The sequence below is a fragment of the Nerophis lumbriciformis genome, linkage group LG11 (genome assembly GCF_033978685.3).
Source record: "Nerophis lumbriciformis linkage group LG11, RoL_Nlum_v2.1, whole genome shotgun sequence".
Lineage (NCBI taxonomy): Eukaryota > Metazoa > Chordata > Actinopteri > Syngnathiformes > Syngnathidae > Nerophis > Nerophis lumbriciformis.
The window spans coordinates 42,413,547-42,434,443 of NC_084558.2; the positions used below are offsets into that span (position 1 = coordinate 42,413,547).

The 20,897-nt window shown below is 40.3% G+C and overlaps 1 protein-coding gene across 7 annotated transcripts in view; it reads left to right on the forward strand.

Moving 5' to 3' along the window:
- Positions 1-3,060, forward strand: part of fcho2 (FCH and mu domain containing endocytic adaptor 2) — a 195,596-nt gene extending 192,536 nt beyond the window's left edge. For all 7 annotated transcript variants that reach the window (XM_072914142.1, XM_072914143.1, XM_072914144.1 and 4 more), the window contains one exon: positions 2,003-3,060. In XM_072914142.1, coding sequence (XP_072770243.1) covers positions 2,003-2,025 — 23 coding nt within the window. In that variant the 3' untranslated portion in view covers positions 2,026-3,060. The remainder of the gene's footprint in view (positions 1-2,002) is intronic.
- Positions 3,061-20,897: the final 17,837 nt, after the last annotated feature.

Genomic DNA, 20,897 nt, shown 5'->3' on the forward strand with positions numbered 1-20,897 from the left:
TGTCGCAGGATATCCACACATTCTTGCCATCTCTGTCGTAGCATAGCTTTCGTCGGTAAAGTGTGCGGAACAAACGACTGACCATTTTGTCGGCTTTCCCCACAGCCTCGTATTTTGAACAAATTTCGTCCAATTTCTTGCCACTTTCGCATCTTTGGGCCACTGGTGCAAATTGAATCCGTCCCTGTTCGTGTTGTTACACCCTCCGACAACACACCGACGAAAGTGAGAAAATGGCGGATTGCTCCCCGATTGCTTCGAGAGCGAATAATAGAAAGGCGTTTAATTCGCCAAAATTCACCCATTTAGAGTTCGGAAATCGGTTAAAAAAATATATGGTCTTTTTTCTGCAACATCAAGGTATATATTGACGCTTACATAGGTCTGGTGATAATGTTCCCCTTTAAGGCTTTTTATGGGTGCGTTCTTTAATTGCTGTTTTTTTGGGTCCCCAATGAATAACAGCTTAGGGTTGGGCGATATGGCTGAAAACTGTGTTGTATATCGGTCGATTTCGAGAATTATTTATATATTTTTTAAGATATGAACATTTGTATTTCAAATATAACCTTCCTCTGATTGTAATCCCCTCCGCTGTCAATGCAGAATAGAATGGAAATGTCAACACATGCATGGAAAACATTCTAACAATGTAAATAAAATAGTAAAATCACATTGAACACTTAACAATAACCTCTTAAAATGAAGGTGCAAAAATTAGAAATATGTAAGAAATGCTTAATAAAGTGTAAGAAAATAGTGTGAAAATGTAAACATAGAGAAACCTGAGAAGAACTATTTTCTGTAGGTTTAGTGCCAGGAAGTTACAGCTGTGCTCTAAAGGGTGAGCGCAGCTAAGGTGGTGTATTACAGACTACATTGGTCTGACTACGGTCCTTTTTTTTTTAAACTCCAAAAAACTGCCATACTCACAAGGTGGCTTTTCCTGTTTTATGCACAATTTCTTCATTTTGACTTTCTCTTCTCACTCCATGCAAAGAATCAACCGCGAGTAGACAAGATGGCACAACCAAACATGATAGTTGATACTGTTACCCGATTGGCTGTTAGCGTGTCACTCCCACTGATCCGGTAACCCTCGGTTACTGGAGAGCGAGCGCCTTTGTTCATGCAACCAACCTTGCTTCGCAACGTCCGCTTTTTTCCGACGAAGAAGGAAAAAAAATTATCGATTGTTTTATCGAACGCATTTTTTGATATTGATTGTATCGTGATATATATTGATATCGTTTTATCGCCCAGCCCTATGAAGTACTGTATCACAAACATGTTTGGCATCATAGCTTTTTTTGCATATAAAAGCTTTGAGGAAGCTGCGTTTTTTTATTCAATAGTTTCCACAGTGGGTGGATATACAGCACGTACAAAGCTGAATTGTCTTCTCTCCCGGGTCAAAGTTCACCAGGTCAGAAAGGTCATAAATATAATTTGCAATAAAACATACCAAGTAATATATCATATTAAAGCTGATGGCGAGTTATTTCTAGATGTATGCTTATTTTGTCAATAAGTTCAAATATGATGACGCAAGGACTGAAAAAGTGTTTGAAAATGTTAAAAACTTAAGAATTTCAGACAATATTTTGAGCATATTAGATGGATCTTTTACCTGACATGTTTCGGCTGTCATCTTCAGAAGGGTCACCTGACCACTGTTGCCTATCAGCTGTTCTTGTAGGCATCACCTTAACCAATCATGTTTATACAGTAGGAAGGGGATTCATATGGCCCCACTCGTCACGGTTCACCTGACACATGGAACGTGACGAACTGGGTCAGTAGATTGCTGAATATCTTAAAACGTGTTTTTGCGGCAATTCCAACTTCAGTCGCTATGTCGAGTGACGCTTTCCATCGTTTTCAGCAAAGCGCATTGCAAAAATGAGATCCGCCCAGGAATGGGGCCACATGAACCCCTTCCCACGCAGGTCGAGGTTGACGAGCAAAGAAACCACAGCTGTAACCTGTCTTCTCCCCTCAGGTCGATACATGGCAGATTGCTGAAACCACATCAAATCCTATCCTGCTTTACGGCTGGAAAAAAAAAAAAAAAAAAAAAAAAAATTTGCAACGCCAAACCGGACCCGCCCCCAAATAAAGCCGCACTGAGTACCGAACACTGTCGAAAGCGATGGAGAAAGGTGAGCTTTGAGAGCCGTGTGTCGCCATGGCGACGCCTCGTCCCTTCAGTCTTTTTTTTGTCGGCCAACACTTTATCTCACCGCATAAAAAGAGGGGGGGTGAAAAAAACCCACGTGCACTAACAAACTTGTTCTCACCTCTCTCGTGTAAATATGACCTGCTCCAATCTTTACTGCCGGCGTTTAACGCTTCTTTGGATGGCGTGCGACGAAAGAGGAATCCTTGATGGAAAAAGAAAGAAAGAAAAAAAAAAAAAAAGGACCCTCAGTGCCTCGCATTTTCTCCTCAATCAGGGCTCTTTTTCCCCCTCAAGCCTTTTAAAAAAATGTCGTCCTTACTGTAAAAACCCTTAAGACGCTTTCAAAAAGTCCAGATTAACTCGTAGCTTTTTCTTAACGCAACAAAACTTGAAGTGTTTTTAACATTTTGTGTCGCCTGACATCAACGCCATCGTGGACGCCGAAGGGAAGACCGGAAGAACCGCAAAAATGTCGTCATCGCTCCGTTTGTGTCACATGACCTCTTTCTGAAAGGCGTCTCACCGTATCGTCTTGGGCGCCGCTTCAAGCGGCGAACATTTCAATCGTTCCCCTCCCACCCCCGCCCCCAGCGAGCCTTAAGACCCCAACGTTGTGGTGTCAGCAAGCTGGTTCTTGCTCTCCCCCAAACAACCAGCCTCCACCTTTGCTCACTTTCATTTTCCTTCTCTATGTCTTTGTATTTAACAGATTTTTTTAAAGAAAACAAAAAATACGCTAATTTGTGTAAATGATTCTCATAATTTGTACATTTTTTTTACCAGTATCAGCCACTTTCTCTACGTGATGATTTCTCACTGTGCCTGTATGAAATGTGTAATATATGAATTATATACAAATATATGGATGACTACTTTAACAGGCTTTTGTCTCCTTTCTTTCAGCTTCTTGTGTTTTTTTTTCTTCTTCACTATGTTTACTATCATGTTATCTTTTTGTTGTACATCCAAAATGAATGTCGGCGTTGTACAATTATGAGTTTTTTCCGTTATTGTTTTTTTTTTGCTATCTGTTATATTTAAAAAACAAACATATATCTTTTTTGGTTCTTTGCATAAAAACTTTTTTTTTTTCTTTTAAACTTTTTCTTATTATTATTGTTATGACTGAAAACAAAAAAACATCAGAATTTGTTTGTTTGACCGTAACCAATATATTTTCGTTTATTGAATTGTTATTTTTATTTTTTTGGTTTAGTGAAATTAATGTTTCATTTATTTAGTAATTTCAATACAAACTACATTTTTTAAATTCTTCCTTTTTACCCTACAATATGTTTCAGTTAATTTTGATCAAATAATATAACCTAGTTTTTCTATAAACCAAGTATTTATTTTGTTTTAATTTTATTACATTTTCTCAAATGTTTTTCTTTTCTTTTACTTAAAACCCACAACATCTTTAATTCTTTAGATTAAAAAAAAATAAAAAAAATAATTTGTGTTTTTTTTTTTCTCTTAATACATTTATTTTGTCTTTTTACTTGCAAATATGAAAATTAAAGGGTTGTATTAAAAGGTTATAAAAAAAATTTAATTAACAGAAACAAATATATATATATGTTGGTTGTTTTGATGAACAACAAAACATTTTTTTTTCTTTTTAAGTAAAATGAGAATTTTTTTTAGTTCTTTGGTCAAAACAAAAAAATTCTATGCAAAAACGAAAATATTTTTTTGTTATCTTTTTAACTGAAATAATGATTATATGTGTTTTTTTTAAATTATTGAGATTGAAGATAAAAAAAAGTCTTGAATTCTTTTTTTTAAATTATTTAAATCCTTTTTTTTTTTTCTTCATTTTTCTAAATGTAAACTGAAAATAATTTGTTTATTTTTGACTGAAACCAAAATACTTTTAGTTTATTGAAAAAAAAAAAAAAGGATTTATTTTTTTTGTTTACTGAAATTACTGGGTTTTATGTTTCTAAACGTTCTTTTTTTCTTTTGGATACAACACTTATTTGAATTCCTCCTTTTCACCTCCTTTTCATTTTTGTTGTATTGATGAAAAATAATTTTTTTAGTGTAACAGAAATATTTCTGAAAGTTCTTTTAATTCTAAAATATATATATTTTTGATCAAAAACAGAAATATTTCTTAAGTTGTAAAGTTCAGGTTTTTTTTGTTTTAAGTTTATTTTGTTTAGTTATTGGGATGAAGATAAAAAGGCTTGTTTTATGTTTTTTTTTTTTTGGTTTTGTTTTGTTTTTTACCAACATTTTTCTTTTCATTCTTCTGTCTGAAAACTGCAATTAATTAGTTTCTTTTTGACCGAAACAAACAGTTTTCATTTAGATATTTGGATACAAAAACGTTTTTTTATTCTTCCTATTGAAAATGTTTCTTCTTTGGATAAAAAAAAAAAAAAACGTTTTTTTTTTTTTCGTTTTTTTTTATTGTAGCAGAAATATATATATATATATATATTTTTTTTTTTTAAATGTATTGAATTTTCTTAAGCAAAAACAAAAATATTTCACAAGTTGTAAGGTTGTTGTTGTTTTTTTTTCATTTAAACTGAAATTAGTTTATTTTTATTCAGTTATTTAGATTGGAGATAAAAGGCTTTATTTTTATTTATTTATTATTTTATTTTTCCTGAGATATTGTTTTCCATTATTCTGACTGAAAACTGAAAATATTTTTTTTTTTGACCAAAACCAAATATTTTTTAGTTCTTTGGATTTAAAAAAAAAAAGTGTATTTTTTTTACTAAAATTATTTTTTTTTAAATTTAATTATTTGGATTTAAAACTTTTGGAATTCCTCCTTTTTACCCGAAAATGTTTATTCTTTTAATGAAAAAAAACCTAACAAAAATTTTTTTTTTTTTTTTTTACAAAACCATAATATTTTTATATTTCTTCCAAAAATCGGGGGGGAAAAAAAAAGTTTTTAAAATTAATGTTAAATACATGTTTGGGTTAAAAATGAAAGCTAGTGTTTTTTTTCTACATAACCAAAACAAAAATGTGTTGTTTTTTTAATATAAAACCCAAAGAATTTGGCCCTGAGAGCAGCCCTCCATACCTAGCCCCCCCCGATGGAAGAACATATGTGAGCCATCAGCACTGAGTCGACTTTTCCCCGTCCGCCTCGCTCAGACGACGAGGAAGAGATCTTAGGGCCTCTGGGGTGTGATGTTATTCCCTGCTTAGATTTGTGAGCTGTAGTCGTGTCCAACTAGCGGTGGTCCTTAGTGTGTGTGTGCGTGTGTGTAGAAGAATAAAATGTGACAGAGTATTGTTTATTTTACACTGGCCTGTCTATGCTAACATAAAACAAAAAGACATATCTTGTTTGTTCAAGTCCAAAAAGGAAAAAGAACATATTTCCACTTTTTACAGCGGGCGTTGTTGCTTCTACGGTTTTCTGCCAAAGCCACTTTCAACTCGTCTGCCGCCCGCCGATGACCCCGCCGTCGGAATCCTCTCCGTCGAACAGCCGTGACGTCTTTGTTGTCGGCCGTCGCGCTCGTGTTTGTCCAAAGGCCCGATGGAGACGTTCTTTGATACGTCCGCGGACAGGCCCCGCCCCCGCATCGCCAACCTTTATGGCCCATTGAGGAGGGACGCCGCCGCCAACAAAACCATCTGAACAAACATGTAACTCAATTGCATTAATAGCGATTCCTCCTCCTCCTCGCCGACGAGCCCCACGGGAACCACTCGAACTCTTCCACGGTCACTTTTTCCACAAGAGCTTCGACTCAAATCCACTTCTGGGATCACTGAAGAACTTCTTAGAGACCCAACCAAAGACTAAAAACTAACTAGCTAGCTAACTAAACTAGCCAGAACTAACCAAGAACCGTCTATCTAGTTTACTCCCAGCTCACCTGATTGCCAACCAATCACAATCTACCAGCCAACCAATCAGTACACCACCATCTAACCAACCCTTTCAATAACATTAGCCACGCCCCTTCATCATTATGCAAATGACCAAGGACTTTTGATTTACTGTTGGCTAAGGGGGTGTGAGAAAAACAAAAAATCAGTCTAAGCCTGGGCCCCTGAAGAGGGGTCCATACTGAGGCCAGAGGAAAAAAACCTCATAGTCATAGCACACATAAACATGTGTGTAAGAGGGAAACATCAAAGGACATTAAAAGAGCAACCAGCCACTTCTACACACAGCCGCAAAAGTAAAACAACAACAACAACATATACACTGTGGTGGCCTCTGCGGTGTTCCATGCCATCGTCTGCTGGGGTGGGGTGGAGCATGGCCACGGACAGGAGCAGACCCAACAAAGCAACCAAGGGAGCCGACTCCACCTTCGGCCGCCCACCAACTCTCGGCCAGTGTCCCGTCGGCATGGATGAGCGAGGATGCGTCCAAGAAGGCCAAGTGTCCAATCCAAGCCACAGTTCTCTCTTGTTTACCATCTCTAACCTGCAATCCCTACTTCAAAGCCTCTAAAACAACTTCAAAACCCTCCATCAACGTTTTATGTACACGCTGCAAGTATATACAGGTAAAAGCCAGTAAATTAGAATATTTTGAAAAACTTGATTTATTTCAGTAATTGCATTCAAAAGGTGTAACTTGTACATTATATTTATTCATTGCACACAGACTGATGCATTCAAATGTTTATTTCATTTAATTTTGATGATTTGAAGTGGCAACAAATGAAAATCCAAAATTCCGTGTGTCACAAAATTAGAATATTACTTAAGGCTAATACAAAAAAGGGATTTTTAGAAATGTTGGCCAACTGAAAAGTATGAAAATGAAAAATATGAGCATGTACAATACTCAATACTTGGTTGGAGCTCCTTTTGCCTCAATTACTGCGTTAATGCTGCGTGGCATGGAGTCGATGAGTTTCTGGCACTGCTCAGGTGTTATGAGAGCCCAGGTTGCTCTGATAGTGGCCTTCAACTCTTCTGCGTTTTTGGGTCTGGCATTCTGCATCTTCCTTTTCACAATACCCCACAGATTTTCTATGGGGCTAAGGTCAGGGGAGTTGGCGGGCCAATTTAGAACAGAAATACCATGGTCCGTAAACCAGGCACGGGTAGATTTTGCGCTGTGTGCAGGCGCCAAGTCCTGTTGGAACTTGAAATCTCCATCTCCATAGAGCAGGTCAGCAGCAGGAAGCATGAAGTGCTCTAAAACTTGCTGGTAGACGGCTGCGTTGACCCTGGACCTCAGGAAACAGAGTGGACCGACACCAGCAGATGACATGGCACCCCAAACCATCACTGATGGTGGAAACTTTACACTAGACTTCAGGCAACGTGGATCCTGTGCCTCTCCTGTCTTCCTCCAGACTCTGGGACCTCGATTTCCAAAGGAAATGCAAAATTTGCATGGTTGGGTGATGGTTTGGGGTGCCATGTCATCTGCTGGTGTCGGTCCACTCTGTTTCCTGAGATCCAGGGTCAACGCAGCCGTCTACCAGCAAGTTTTAGAGCACTTCATGCTTCCTGCTGCTGACCTGCTCTATGGAGATGGAGATTTCAAGTTCCAACAGGACTTGGCGCCTGCACACAGCGCAAAATCTACCCGTGCCTGGTTTACGGACCATGGTATTTCTGTTCTAAATTGGCCCGCCAACTCCCCTGACCTTAGCCCCATAGAAAATCTGTGGGGTATTGTGAAAAGGAAGATGCAGAATGCCAGACCCAAAAACGCAGAAGAGTTGAAGGCCACTATCAGAGCAACCTGGGCTCTCATAACACCTGAGCAGTGCCAGAAACTCATCGACTCCATGCCACGCCGCATTAACGCAGTAATTGAGGCAAAAGGAGCTCCAACCAAGTATTGAGTATTGTACATGCTCATACTTTTCATTTTCATACTTTTCAGTTGGCCAACATTTCTAAAAATCCCTTTTTTGTATTAGCCTTAAGTAATATTCTCATTTTGTGACACACGGAATTTTGGATTTTCATTTGTTGCCACTTCAAATCATCAAAATTAAATGAAATAAACATTTGAATGCATCAGTCTGTGTGCAATGAATAAATATAATGTACAAGTTACACCTTTTGAATGCAATTACTGAAATAAATCAAGTTTTTCAAAATATTCTAATTTACTGGCTTTTACCTGTATATATATATAATGTAGTAACAGACATCTTCATAACAATATGTAATATCTACAATATTTACCGTATATCGGTCATTTTAGTTCTTATGCGCGTTTATTTCCGTTTCCATAGCAACGCACATCTGACTTTCAGCAACAACGTGTGTTCCTATTTTTGCAAACAAAAACTTAAGTGCGGGTCGTAATAACAGCAGACTTGGTAACAGACGACCAGTGTTGGGACTAACACGGTAATGTAACGCGTTACTGTAACGCCGTTACTTTCGGCGGTAAATAGTAATCTAACGCGTTATTTTTTATATTCAGTAACTCAGTTACCGTTACTACATGATGCATTACTGCGTTATTTTACGTTACTTTTTATGTAGTATCGGCTAGAAACAGAAGATCTGAGTGTGTTTTATTGGAGTGCTGCGGAAGAGGCGACAAGGAAGAGGCGCGCCGTGTGTGTGTGTGTGTGTGTGTGTGTGTGTGTGTGTGTGTGTGTGTGTGTGTGTGTGTGTGTGTGTGTGTGTGTGTGTGTGTGTGTGTGTGTGTGTGTGTGTGTGTGTGTTACTAACAAGACGTCATGGCGAAGCCCGAAGCCGAGTTTCTTAACATGGAGATATTCTCACTACTTTTCTTTTGTCGACCACAAAGAAAACTCGGTTAATCTGTTAGCATTTAGGTCAATTGGAACTTTGTTAGCGAAACTGTTAGCATTTAGGTTAACTGGAACTTTGATAGCTAAACTGTTAACATTCAGGTCCACTTTAACTCTGTTAACATAGTTAAAAATTACTTAAATGCTAACTAAACTGTTAGCATTTAGGTCAATTTGAACTTCTATAAAACTCTAAAATCCTCCCCAAAAAATTGTTGCACAGCAGCTAATTGAACACTTAGCGTCTCTGTGAACCCTTTCGGTCCGGTTTCGGGGCAAATCCCTCTACAGAGACAGCCCTCGCAAAAATGACTAATGACCAGTGTTGGGACTAATGTGTTACTTTCGGCGGTAAATCGTAATCTAACGCGGTATTTTTTATATTCAGTAACTCAGTTGCCGTTACTTCATGATGCGTTAGTGCGTTATTTTACGTTATTTTTTATGTAGTATCGGCTAGAAACTGAGAAGATCTGAGTGTGTTTTATTGGCGCGCTGCGGAAGAGGCGACAAAGAAGAGTGTGTGTGTGTGTGTGAGAGGGGGCGTCTGTGTTTACTAACAAGACGTCATGGCGAAGCCCGAAGCCGAGTTTCTTAACATGGAGATATTCTCACTACTTTTCTTTTGGCGACCACAAAGAAAAGAACATTTTAGTTAAATGTAAGTTGTGTCTTGGATCAGAGATCATATCCTAGCAATTCAAATCTGCTGAAACGGCTACAAAAGCAACATGCTTCGACGAAGCCAGTAAAGAGAGACACACTTCACCTCCTAAGCAACAGCGGCTGGATTTTAACGAGGCACTGAAGGTACACACACTCTGTCAATTCTCTTATATACTCTTTCATTCTAGACTTCTAGAGTGTTTGATTATCACATCACTCTAAATGTATAGACTATAAAGTTCACAAACATAAAGAGGGATGCTAGTGGGCCAGGCCAATCTTTCCTTATCTCTAAACTAAAACTGGGGAAATGTGTAGAGTGTTCTGGGCTTCAGACATGATTTTATTTCAGAATTCCTTGAGAGAAAAAAACGCCTGCTTAGGCTTTGTGTATGTAGTGTGTGCCTTCCTTGCTTTACAGCTATGCTGTTATTATGCTGTTTGTTACTTATGTATGTTATGTTGCAGCTATTTAAAATAGTTCTGTCAATTTGTTCTGGCCTGAAACAAATTGGCCCTTTGAAACATATCTTTGTCTTTGTGTGTTGTATGTAGACCACATTGCTTAGCAGAGTTGAGTGATGCAAATGCATGTCAAGTTGATCAACACATTGTATTAATCTCCAGTGCAATAACAGTACTGAAATGAAGGCTAAAAGGGCATTAAAGGGGGCCTTAAAAAATACAAAAAATATATATAAGTAACTAAATAGTTACTTTTCACAGTAACGCATTACTTTTTGGTGTAAGTAACTGAGTTAGTAACTGAGTTACTTTTGAAATAAAGTAACTAGTAACTGTAACTTGTTACTGGTTTTCAGCAACTAACCCAACACTGCCGACAACGAAGAAGACTATTTTTGGACAAATGAGGATTCACAACCCTAATAATTTTGAAGCTGAATATACGGAGGATGAACTGCCGCTTCTAGAAGCGAGCGCGAAGGAAGAGTGAGACGTTGGAGCTGACGGAAGCCGAGAGAGTGAGGTGAAAGTGAATCGAAGCTGCAAAATGTGGAACTTGGAGACGAGCTATTTCGACATAAATGGAGTGCTGAGGTGTACTCCTGGTCTTGTCACCCTGTCCCGGCCAGAAGGGCGACATGGCGGTGCGGCTGGACCAAAAGAGACGTCCGGAGACGCTGTACTGAACAAAAAGTTGCTTTATTACAAGCGAGTGTCATCATACAGGACTGCAGTTCCTACAGGAACTGCAGTCAAAAATGAGGCACTCTTAAGTTAAAGTTAAAGTACCAATGATTGTCACACACACACTAGGTGTGGTGAAATTTGTCTTCTGCATTTGACCCATCCCCTTGTTCACCCCCTGGGAGGTGAGGGGAGCAGTGGGCAGCACCGGGTGCCGCACCCGGGAATAATTTTTGGTGATTTAACCCCCAATTCCAACCCTTGATGCTGAGTGCCCAGCAGGGAGGTAATGGTCCCATTTTTATAGTCTTTGGTATGACTCGGCTGGGGTATGAACTCACAACCTACCGAACTCAGGTCGGACACTCTAACCACTAGGCCACTGAGTAGGTTACTTGGAGAAGCCATCAAACCCATCAGTTTTTACATTCCTCCTTTCTGCCTCTGGGTGTGTGCTAAGTCAGGACAGCACATCCTGACCATAAAAGGAGATGTTCGTGTGTAAGTGTCTGGGAAAACAACTGCTTTAAGTCATAACTTAAATTTGTTGACGTTGAGCGAGACATGTAGTCTCTTCTCAAGGATAGGGCTATCACTTTTGCATTCCAAAGTCCCAATTAGGGCCTCTTTTCCTACGAGAAGTGATCCAATCCACCTGCAACTATCAAACTAAGGGGCCTTATCTTATTATGTGCTCAAACTGAAACACCACCATTTAATTAAACTTGGTGGTTTGCTTTCTCCAAGATGAATATAAACATTCACCATATGCAAAACATGATATGAGTTAGTTAATTCACTTCAGTGCTCACCCAAATAAACCGGGAAAAAAACGTCCCAGGCCAGCTGGACTTAAGAGACAATTGAGTCGCCCTTTAATATCGATCATGCGTGTTGGTACAACTACAGTACATACGCTTTCTGGCTAGCTGTGTACAAACAAAACATGAAATAATACTTTACAGATACTGTAATATGATTCGTCATGATTAGGGATGTCCGATAATATCGCACCGCCAATATTATCGGCCGATAAATGCTTTAAAATGTAATATCGGAAATTATCGGTATTGGTTTCAAAATGATTGGTATCGGGGCATCACAACAAAATGAGGCATAATAATGTGTTAATTCCACGACTGTATATATCGGTATCGGTTGATATTTCGGAATTGGTAATTAAGAGTTGGACAATACCGGATATCTGCAAAAAAGCCATTATTGTACATCTCTAGTCATGATTTTTGTGCCGACATAAAGCTGGCTTATCTCTTTCCGTAGATAGCTTTTACAGCTAATACCGTAGCACGCCGATGAGTTCCTCAGTGTTGGCTCTTACAATAACAATGTCGCTACAGCTTGGTTATCATACAGGTTACGGAACGAAAAATAAGTATTGTTGACGGTTTTTGCATGCATTTTTAAAGTGATTCAGTTAGAGATGTCCGATAATGGCTTTTTTGCCCATATCCGATATTCCGATATTGTCCAACTCTTAATTACCGATTCCGATATCAACCGATACCGATATATACAGTCGTGGAATTAACACATTATTATGCCTCATTTTGTTGTGATGCCCCGCTGGATGCATTAAACAATGTAACAAGGTTTTCCAAAATAAATCAACTCAAGTTATGGAAAAAAGTGCCAACATGGCACTGCCATATTTATTATTGAAGTCACAAAGTGCATTATTTTTTGTAACATGCCTCAAAACAGCAGCTTGGAATTTGGGACATGCTCTCCCTGAGAGGAAGTTGAGGTGGGGGGAGGGGGGGGGGTGTATATTGTAGCGTTCCGGAAGAGTTAGTGCTGCAAGGGGTTCTGGGTATTTGTTTTGTTGTGTTTATGTTGTGTTACGGTGCGGATGTTCTCCCGAAATGTGTTTGTCATTCTTGTTTGGTGTGGGTTCACAGTGTGGCGCATATTTGTAACAGTGTTAAAGTTGTTTATACGGCCACCCTCAGTGTGACCTGTATGGCTGTTGACCAAGTATGCTTGGCATTCACTTGTGTGTGTGTGAAAAGCCGGAGATTTTATGTGATTGGGCCGGCACGCAAAGGCAGTGCCTTTAAGGTTTATTTGCGCTCTGTACTTCTCCCTACGTCCGTGTACACAGCGGCGTTTTAAAAAGTCATACATTTTACTTTTTGAAACCGATACCGATAATTTCCGATATTACATTTTAAAGCATTTATCGGCCGAAAATATCGGACATCTCTAGATTCAGTGGTTAGAATTGATTGCTCCCAATGAACCGATTTTTATATGTTATAAAGCGCAAATGAAAAAAAACGTTTGTATTCTTGTCTCTCATAATGATTGTGAGACGATTAATGTTCCACCTGCGACCCCTCCTCTAATGGTCATTCTTCCAATGTTGTACCTGAGAGTGTGTGGCGTCCATTGCCTCATCAGCCCCGGGGAGAGGGAGTGGACCCTTTCGTGCCACGTTCACAGGGACACGTCACATACTATTTGTCATGCTGTGTGCATGTGTGTGTGTGTTTGTGTTTGGGGGCAGGGAGATGACTGAGACATGGTGACATCTTAATTCCAGTCATTGTCCTCTTGTGTGCTTCCACTGGCCCCTTGAAAATAATCATCAATAATTACTAACGTCAATAAATTAGAATGTCCCCAACTTTATTTTAAATGATTATTTGTTGGTGCGTTTTAATGACAGCATTTTTTTAACGATAGCTGCATGGAGACCTTTGTGTTTCGTCAATAGATTATTGAACATTACCAAGACAATATCCATCCATCCATCCATCCATCTGCTTCCGCTTATCCGAGGTCGGGTGGCGGGGGCAGCAGCCTAAGCAGGGAAGCCCAGACTTTCCTCTCCCCAGCCACTACGTCCAGCTCTTCCCGAGGCGTTCCCTGGCCAGCCGGGAGACATAGTCTTCCCAACGTGTCCTGGGTCTTCCCCGTGGCCTCCTACCGGTCGGACGTGCTCTAAACACCTCCCCAGGGAGGCGTTCGGGTGGCATCCTGACCAGATGCCCGAACCACCTCATCTGGCTCCTCTCAATGTGGAGGAGCAGCGGCTTTACTTTGAGCTCCCCCCGGATGACAGAGCTTCTCACCCTATCTCTAAGGGAGAGCCCCGCCACCCGGCGGAGGAAACTCATTTCGGCTGCTTCTACCCGTGATCTTGTCCTTTCGGTCATAACCCAAAGCTCATGACCATAGGTGAGGATGGGAACGTAGATCGACTGGTAAATCGAGAGCTTTGCCTTCCGGCTCAGCTCCTTCTTCACCACAACAGATCGATACAGCGTCCGCATTACTGAAGACGCTGCACCGATCCGCCTGTCGATCTCACGATCCACTCTTCCCTCACTCGTGAACAAGACTCCGAGGTACTTGAACTCCTCCACTTGGGGCAAGATCTCCTCCCCAACCCGGAGATGGCACTCCACCCTTTTCCGGGCGAGAACCATGGACTCCGACTTGGAGGTGCTGATTCTCATCCCAGTCGCTTCACACTCGGCTGCGAACCGATCCAGTGAGAGCTGAAGATCCTGGCCAGATGAAGCCATCAGGACCACATCATCTGCAAATAGCAGAGACCTAATCCTGGAGCCACCAAACCGGATCCCCTCTGCGCCTAGAAATTCTGTCCATAAAAGTTATGAACAGAATCGGTGACAAAGGGCAGCCTTGGCGGAGTCCAACCCTCACTGGAAACGTGTCCGACTTACTGCCGGTTATGCGGACCAAGCTCTGACACTGATCGTACAGGGAGCGGACCGCTCTGTCTTGGTCCCCGGTCGTGGAACTGTGGACCAAGACAATATATTCATGGTAAGCCAACTTGAACATGGACCTTTTGTATCAAGTCAAACATTGTTTTTATGGTTGACAATAACAAGTCTGCAGGGAAAATGTAGTAAGCGAAGCTACAAGTTACTCTCCATTAAATGTAGCTGAGCTATCAGGGAAGCTCGTGGCAGTGACAAAACTGTGCCATGCACTTTATATTTGTCTGCACAGTTGCTTTGAAATGGCTCCAAGTGACTTTCCTGACTCGTTCAAGTCAGAGAATTGTAGCAAGCTACAGTCGTGATCAAAAGTTGTAAAGAACATAATGTCATGGCTGTCTTGAGTTTCCAATAATTTCTACAAGTCTTATTTTTTTGTGATAGAGTGATTGGAGCACATACTTGTTGGTCACAAAAAATATTCATGAAGTTTGGTTCTTTTATGTATCTATTATGGGTCTACTGAAAATGTGACCAAATGTGTTGGGTCAAAAGTATACATACAGCAACATACATGATCAATTTTGGTGATGTAGAAAAGTTACAATCAAATCGATTTATCTTCATGGCATGGCCTCTTAACTTCATGTGAGTGATTATATTTGACGACACCTGTTGACTTCTCTGAGCACATTTAAATAGGGCTCATGTGATGCAGTCATTAGACTCGGTTACAAACGCCATAATGGCAAAGTCAAAGGAACTCAGCACAGATCTGAAGAAACGAATCATTGACTTGAACAAGTCAGGAAAGTCACTTGGAGCCATTTCAAAGAAGCTTAAGGCCCCAAGAGCAACTGTGCAGACAATTGTTGGTAAGTGTAAAGTGCATGGCACAGTTTTGTCACTGCCACGATCAGGAAGAAAACGCAAGCCATCACCTGCTGCTGAGAGAAAATTGGCCAGGATGATCAAGAGTCAACTGAGGACCACCAAAAATCAGGTCTGCAATGAATTGGAAGCTGCTAGAAGCCTTTGATCCAGAAGCGACACCTTAAGGCTCGTCTAAAGTTTGCTGCTGATCGCATGGACAAAGATAAGACCTTCTGGAGGAAAGTTCTGTGGTCAGATGAAACAAAAATTGAGCTGTTTGGCCACAATACCCAGCAATATGTTTGGAGGAGAAAAGGTGAGGGCCTTGATTCCAGGAACACCAGCCTACCGTCAAGCATGGTGGTGAAAGTATTATACTCTGGGCCTGTTTTGCTGCCAATGGAACTGGTGCTTTACAGAGAGAAATGGGACAATGAAAAATAAATATAATACATATATATATATATATATGTATATGTGTTATATATATATATATTTTATTATCACATTTCTGAGTCTCATTTGCAAGTATGACATCAAGTTGCTCGTCAGTTCATTCTTTGCTTAAATCTAGTCTTTTTCTTTGCGCCCTACAAAGTGTTAACACTGTTAAGTATTCGGTGACGTGCATCTTGAGTCGTAGTTTTCATTGACAAATTTTGAGGCGTTAAAATCGCCATGTTAAATCGCTAATGCTAATCAGTAGCAAAGCCAATGTACATTAGGGACGGAGTGGCGCAGTTGGGAGAGTGGCCGTGCCAGCAACCTGAGGGTTCCTGGTTCAATCCCCACCTTCTACCAACCTCGTCACGTCCGTTGTGTCCTTGAGCAAGACGTGGGTGGTGGTTAAGGCCTTGCATGGCAACTCCCGCCATCAGTGTGTGAATGTGTGTGTGAATGGGTGAATGTGGAAATAGTGTCAAAGCGCTTTGAGTACCTTGAAGGTAGAAAAGCGCTATACGAGTACCGTATTTTTCGGACTATAAGCCGCAGTTTTTTTCATAGTTTGGCCGGGCTCCAGTGCGACTTATATATGTTTTTTTCCTTCTTTATTATGCATTTTCGGCAGGTGCGACTTATACTCCGGTGCGACTTATACTCCGAAAAATACGGTATAACCCATTTACCATTACCATTTACATTAGCATCAAGCTGGCACGTTATCGGATAAAGTAGAGCCTTACTTTAATGAGTCGATTTCTTTGTTGACATTGGAAGTCATACTTGCCAACCCTCCCGAATTTTCCGGGAGACTCCCGAAATTCAGCGCCTCTCCCGAAAACCTCCCGGGACAAATATTCTCCCGAAAATCTCCCGAAATTCAGGCGGACCTGAGTGACGTGTCGACAGCCTGTTTTCAAGTCCACTTTCCCACAATAAAAACAGCGTGGAGGCCACGCCCCCTCCAGCTCCATGCGGACCTGAGTGAGGACAGCCTTTTTTCACGTCCGCTTTCCCGCGATATAAACAGCGTGCCCGCCCAATCACGTTATTCCATACGAGGCGTCCGGCATACCGCCGATGAGCACGGTGCAGATGGAGAAGATCTTCTCGGCGTCCGTGTTGGCGCACACGTTGCCAAAGCCGAAGCTGGTCAGGCTGCTGAGGGTGAAGTAAACGACGGCGATGTACGAGCTGCGCACCGACGGGCCGCCGACCGTGTTGTTGACGTAGGGCATCTCCAGGCGTTTGCTCAGCTCATGGAGCCATCCTCGGGGAAGAGACGGGAGGACAACCGGGTGACAAGAACTAAATCATCCAGACTAGAGATAAATTGTATTATGTTTATCTTACCTAAAAAAAAAATATATATATTAATAAAATTTTTACTATATTTTGCTAAAAACATCAAAATTAATTGTATTTTTATTTGTATTTTTTCTGACTCCTTATTACATCCAGCCATAGAATTATACATTAAAATAAAAATATTTGAAATAATTAATTTTAAATGATCATTATAATTCATTTACAATGACCATATTTAATTATTATTAAAATAATTGCTTGTTTATCAACAACTTTAGCATTTTATTCATTCCATTTTGAAGCTCTCAGAAGCCAAGTTATGTTATATTCCTTAAGATTTATTTATGCAAGTTTGAAGTATCAATTATCTAAACACAGTTTTGTTTGCATATTTTCAGGATGTACATATATATATATATATATGTATATATATATATATATATATATGTTTATATATATATATATATATATATTTTTTTTTTATATATACATATATATATGTGTATATATATATATATATATTACCTACTCAGTGGCCTAGTGGTTAGAGTGTCCGCCCTGAGATCGGTAGGTTGTGAGTTCAAACCCCGGCCGAGTCATACCAAAGACTATAAAAAAATGGGACCCATTACCTCCCTGCTTGGCACTCAGCATCAAGGGTTGGAATTGGGGGTTAAATCACCAAAATGATTCCCGGGCGCGGCCACCGCTGCTGCCCACTGCTCCCCTCACCTCCCAGGGGGTGATCAAGGGTGATGGGTCAAATGCAGAGAATAATCTCGCCACACCTAGTGTGTGTGACAATCATTGGTACTTTAACTTTTTAACTTTATATATATATATATATATATATATATATATATATATATATGTATATATATATATAAATATATATATATATATATATATATGAAATACTTGACTTGGTGAATTCTAGCTGTAAATATACTCCTCCCCTCTTAACCACGCCCCTGCCCCACCCCCGACTACGCCCACCACCACCCCACCTCCCGAAATTGGAGGTCTCAAGGTTGGCAAGTATGTTGGAAACTGCAACATTACCAAGAGGCAGTTTGGCAGAGTCCGCTCTCAGTGCTGCTGGAGTGATATGCTGAGGGGCCGAAGCGCGCAAACCAGGTGCCGAAACATGGCGCCGTTGGATTTTACGTGAATCGGTGACTTGGTCTGTCCTAAAAATAGACAAATAGATCGCGGCCCTGTGTTAGCGACACGCAGTGACGACGCACCAGCGCCCCTGCAGGGCCACGGCGGTACTGCAAGACCAACTCCACTTTTTTTGGTCTCTTGTAAAAGAAGCCGACAGACGACGTACAAACCTTAAGAGATCAACACAACACACACTTCCTGCGGAGCGGAAATGTGGAGTTCCTAAATATTTAGGCCTTTTCTAATTGGAAGAAGGTGCGGGGCCTGAATTCTGGGGGGTCCTTACACACACATGGACCCCTTGTGTGCTGATGTCAACACACACAGGTACACACTTCAGGCAATCGGGACTAGAAAAACATGTTAGCATGTCGCTCAGTACGCATGAACAATTCATGCGTGTGAGAATGTATCACAGCAGATGGACCAGGAGAGGAAATGCTTTTGTTCCTCTTCCCAGATGGATGGCAACGCCGTTTGACCTTTCACCTGCTGGGGAGGCAGTCATTAGCGCCTCCGGGCTGGCGTGTCGCTGGCGTGTGCGGCCGATGGAGCGTGGCGTGTGGCGTGACGCGTGTCTTTAGGTCGCCTCCGCTCCGACATGCTCCACGCGCCGCTAACTTATGCATAACTCGTGCGAGCCCGGGTCGTCGTCGCCAGGAAAAGGCCTGGCCACGCCCCCCCATGCCGCTCGCACGCGTGCAGGGCGCCGTTGGCCTTCACGCATCGTCTTCCCCGCGCTCTTGTCGCACGTCTTCATCCAGGCTGGGAGACGAGATATAGAATGAGCATCGGCGTCCACACGCTCGTGTCTTTTGTGCGTCGAAATGATGGCATCGTTAACAATTCTGGTTAACAGGAAGTCTCTAAGTGAACTACACTTTAAATGTGCTTGAGTTTAATGTATTAAGTCCCTAAATGACGTTTAGGAGTGGTGGCCATGTGACAGTCATATGCTGCCCCAAAATGGCTGTTTTTCAGTTAAGCTAGCTAGTTTCCAAAAGCTCTTTTTTTTTGTCATTAAAAGGTTGTTTTGCAGCCATTTAACAATTAGAATGTTTTTTAGGACGTCATTGCAAGTGTATACATTTTAAAAACTGTTTAAAGAAGCTTGGAAACACTTTGAAGTGTTTGTCACGTGACTATTTCAGGATGCGCTGCCCCAAAATGGCGGTGTCAAGTAAGCTAGCTCGTTTCCAAAAGCTAAATTTTTTCGTCATTAAAAGGTTGTTTTGCAGCCATTCAACAATTAGAATGTTTTTTTAGGGTGTCATTGCAAGTGTATATATATTTTAAAAACTGTTTAAAGAAGCTTGGAAACACTTTGAAGTGTTTGTCATGTGACTATTTCAGGACACGCTGCCCCAAAATGGCGGTGTCAGGTAAGCTAGCTCATTCCAATGAGCTATTTTTTTGCCATTAAAAGATTGTGTAAAGGCCGTTTAACAATTAGAATGCTTTTACCAGGTGTACAAATCAACGGTTGTTACTATAATTCTTCAATAATGTATGTAAAACAAGCTATGAAGCAATTAGAGCTGGTTGTTGTGTGTCTATCCCAGCTTCCCCAAAAATGGCCGTGTGTTAGCTTAGCTTGCTAGTTTCCAAAAAGCATGTTTTCTATCATTAAAAGGTCAGTTAAAAGCCATTCAACAATTATAGTGCTTTAATAGTGTGTAAGACATTACAATGAAACTGTTTTTAAGATATTTCTTCAATTGATTTATGTAAAACAAGCTGGTAAACAAAATGACCATTTTTGGAGGCTATTAAATAATTTTTTTAAGCCATCTAACTTTTTTACTGCTTTGATGCAACTCTTTTTGCTATATTTTGTCAATGAATGTATGTAAAACAAGCTAGGAAACAATGTGGACTGGTTGTCGTGTGACTTTTAAGATATGCTTCCCAAAATTGGCATGTTAAGCTAGCTAGTTTCCAAAGATTGTAATTTTTGTCTGTAAAAGCTTGTTTAAAAGCCATTTACATTAAAATGCTTTAATAGAAGGTCGAATAGTACAATAAAATGGTTCGTATTATATTTATTCAAATAATGTGTGTAAAACAAGCTAGTACACCATTTGAACTGGTTGTCATGTGTTTATTCCACCGTTACACAATGTCAGTTAGTCAGTTAAGCTAGCTAGCTAATTTCCAAAAGCGTATTTTTTGTCATTAAAACTTTGTTTTACAGCCATTTAACAATTACAATTTTTTTAGGGTGTCATTGCAAGTGTATATATATTCAACCACTGTTTAAAGAAGCTTGGAAAAACTTTGAAGTGTTTGTCATGTGACTATTTCAGGACACGCTGCCCCAAAATGGCGGTGTCAGGTAAGCGAGCTCGTTTCCAAAAGCTAAATTTTTTTGTCATTAAAAGGTTGTTTTGCAGCCATTCAACAATTAGAATGTTTTTTAGGGTGTCATTGCAAGTGTATATATTTTAAAAACTGTTTAAAGAAGCTTGGAAACACTTGTCATGTGACTATTTCCCAAAATGGAGGTGTCAGGTAAGCTAGCTCATTCCAAGGAGCTATTTTTTTTTGCTATTAAAGGATTGTGTGAAGGCCGTTTAACAATTAGAATGCTTTTACCGAGTGTACAAATCCACGGTTGTTACTATAATTCTTCAATAATGTAAACAAGCTAGGAAGCAGTTAGAGCTG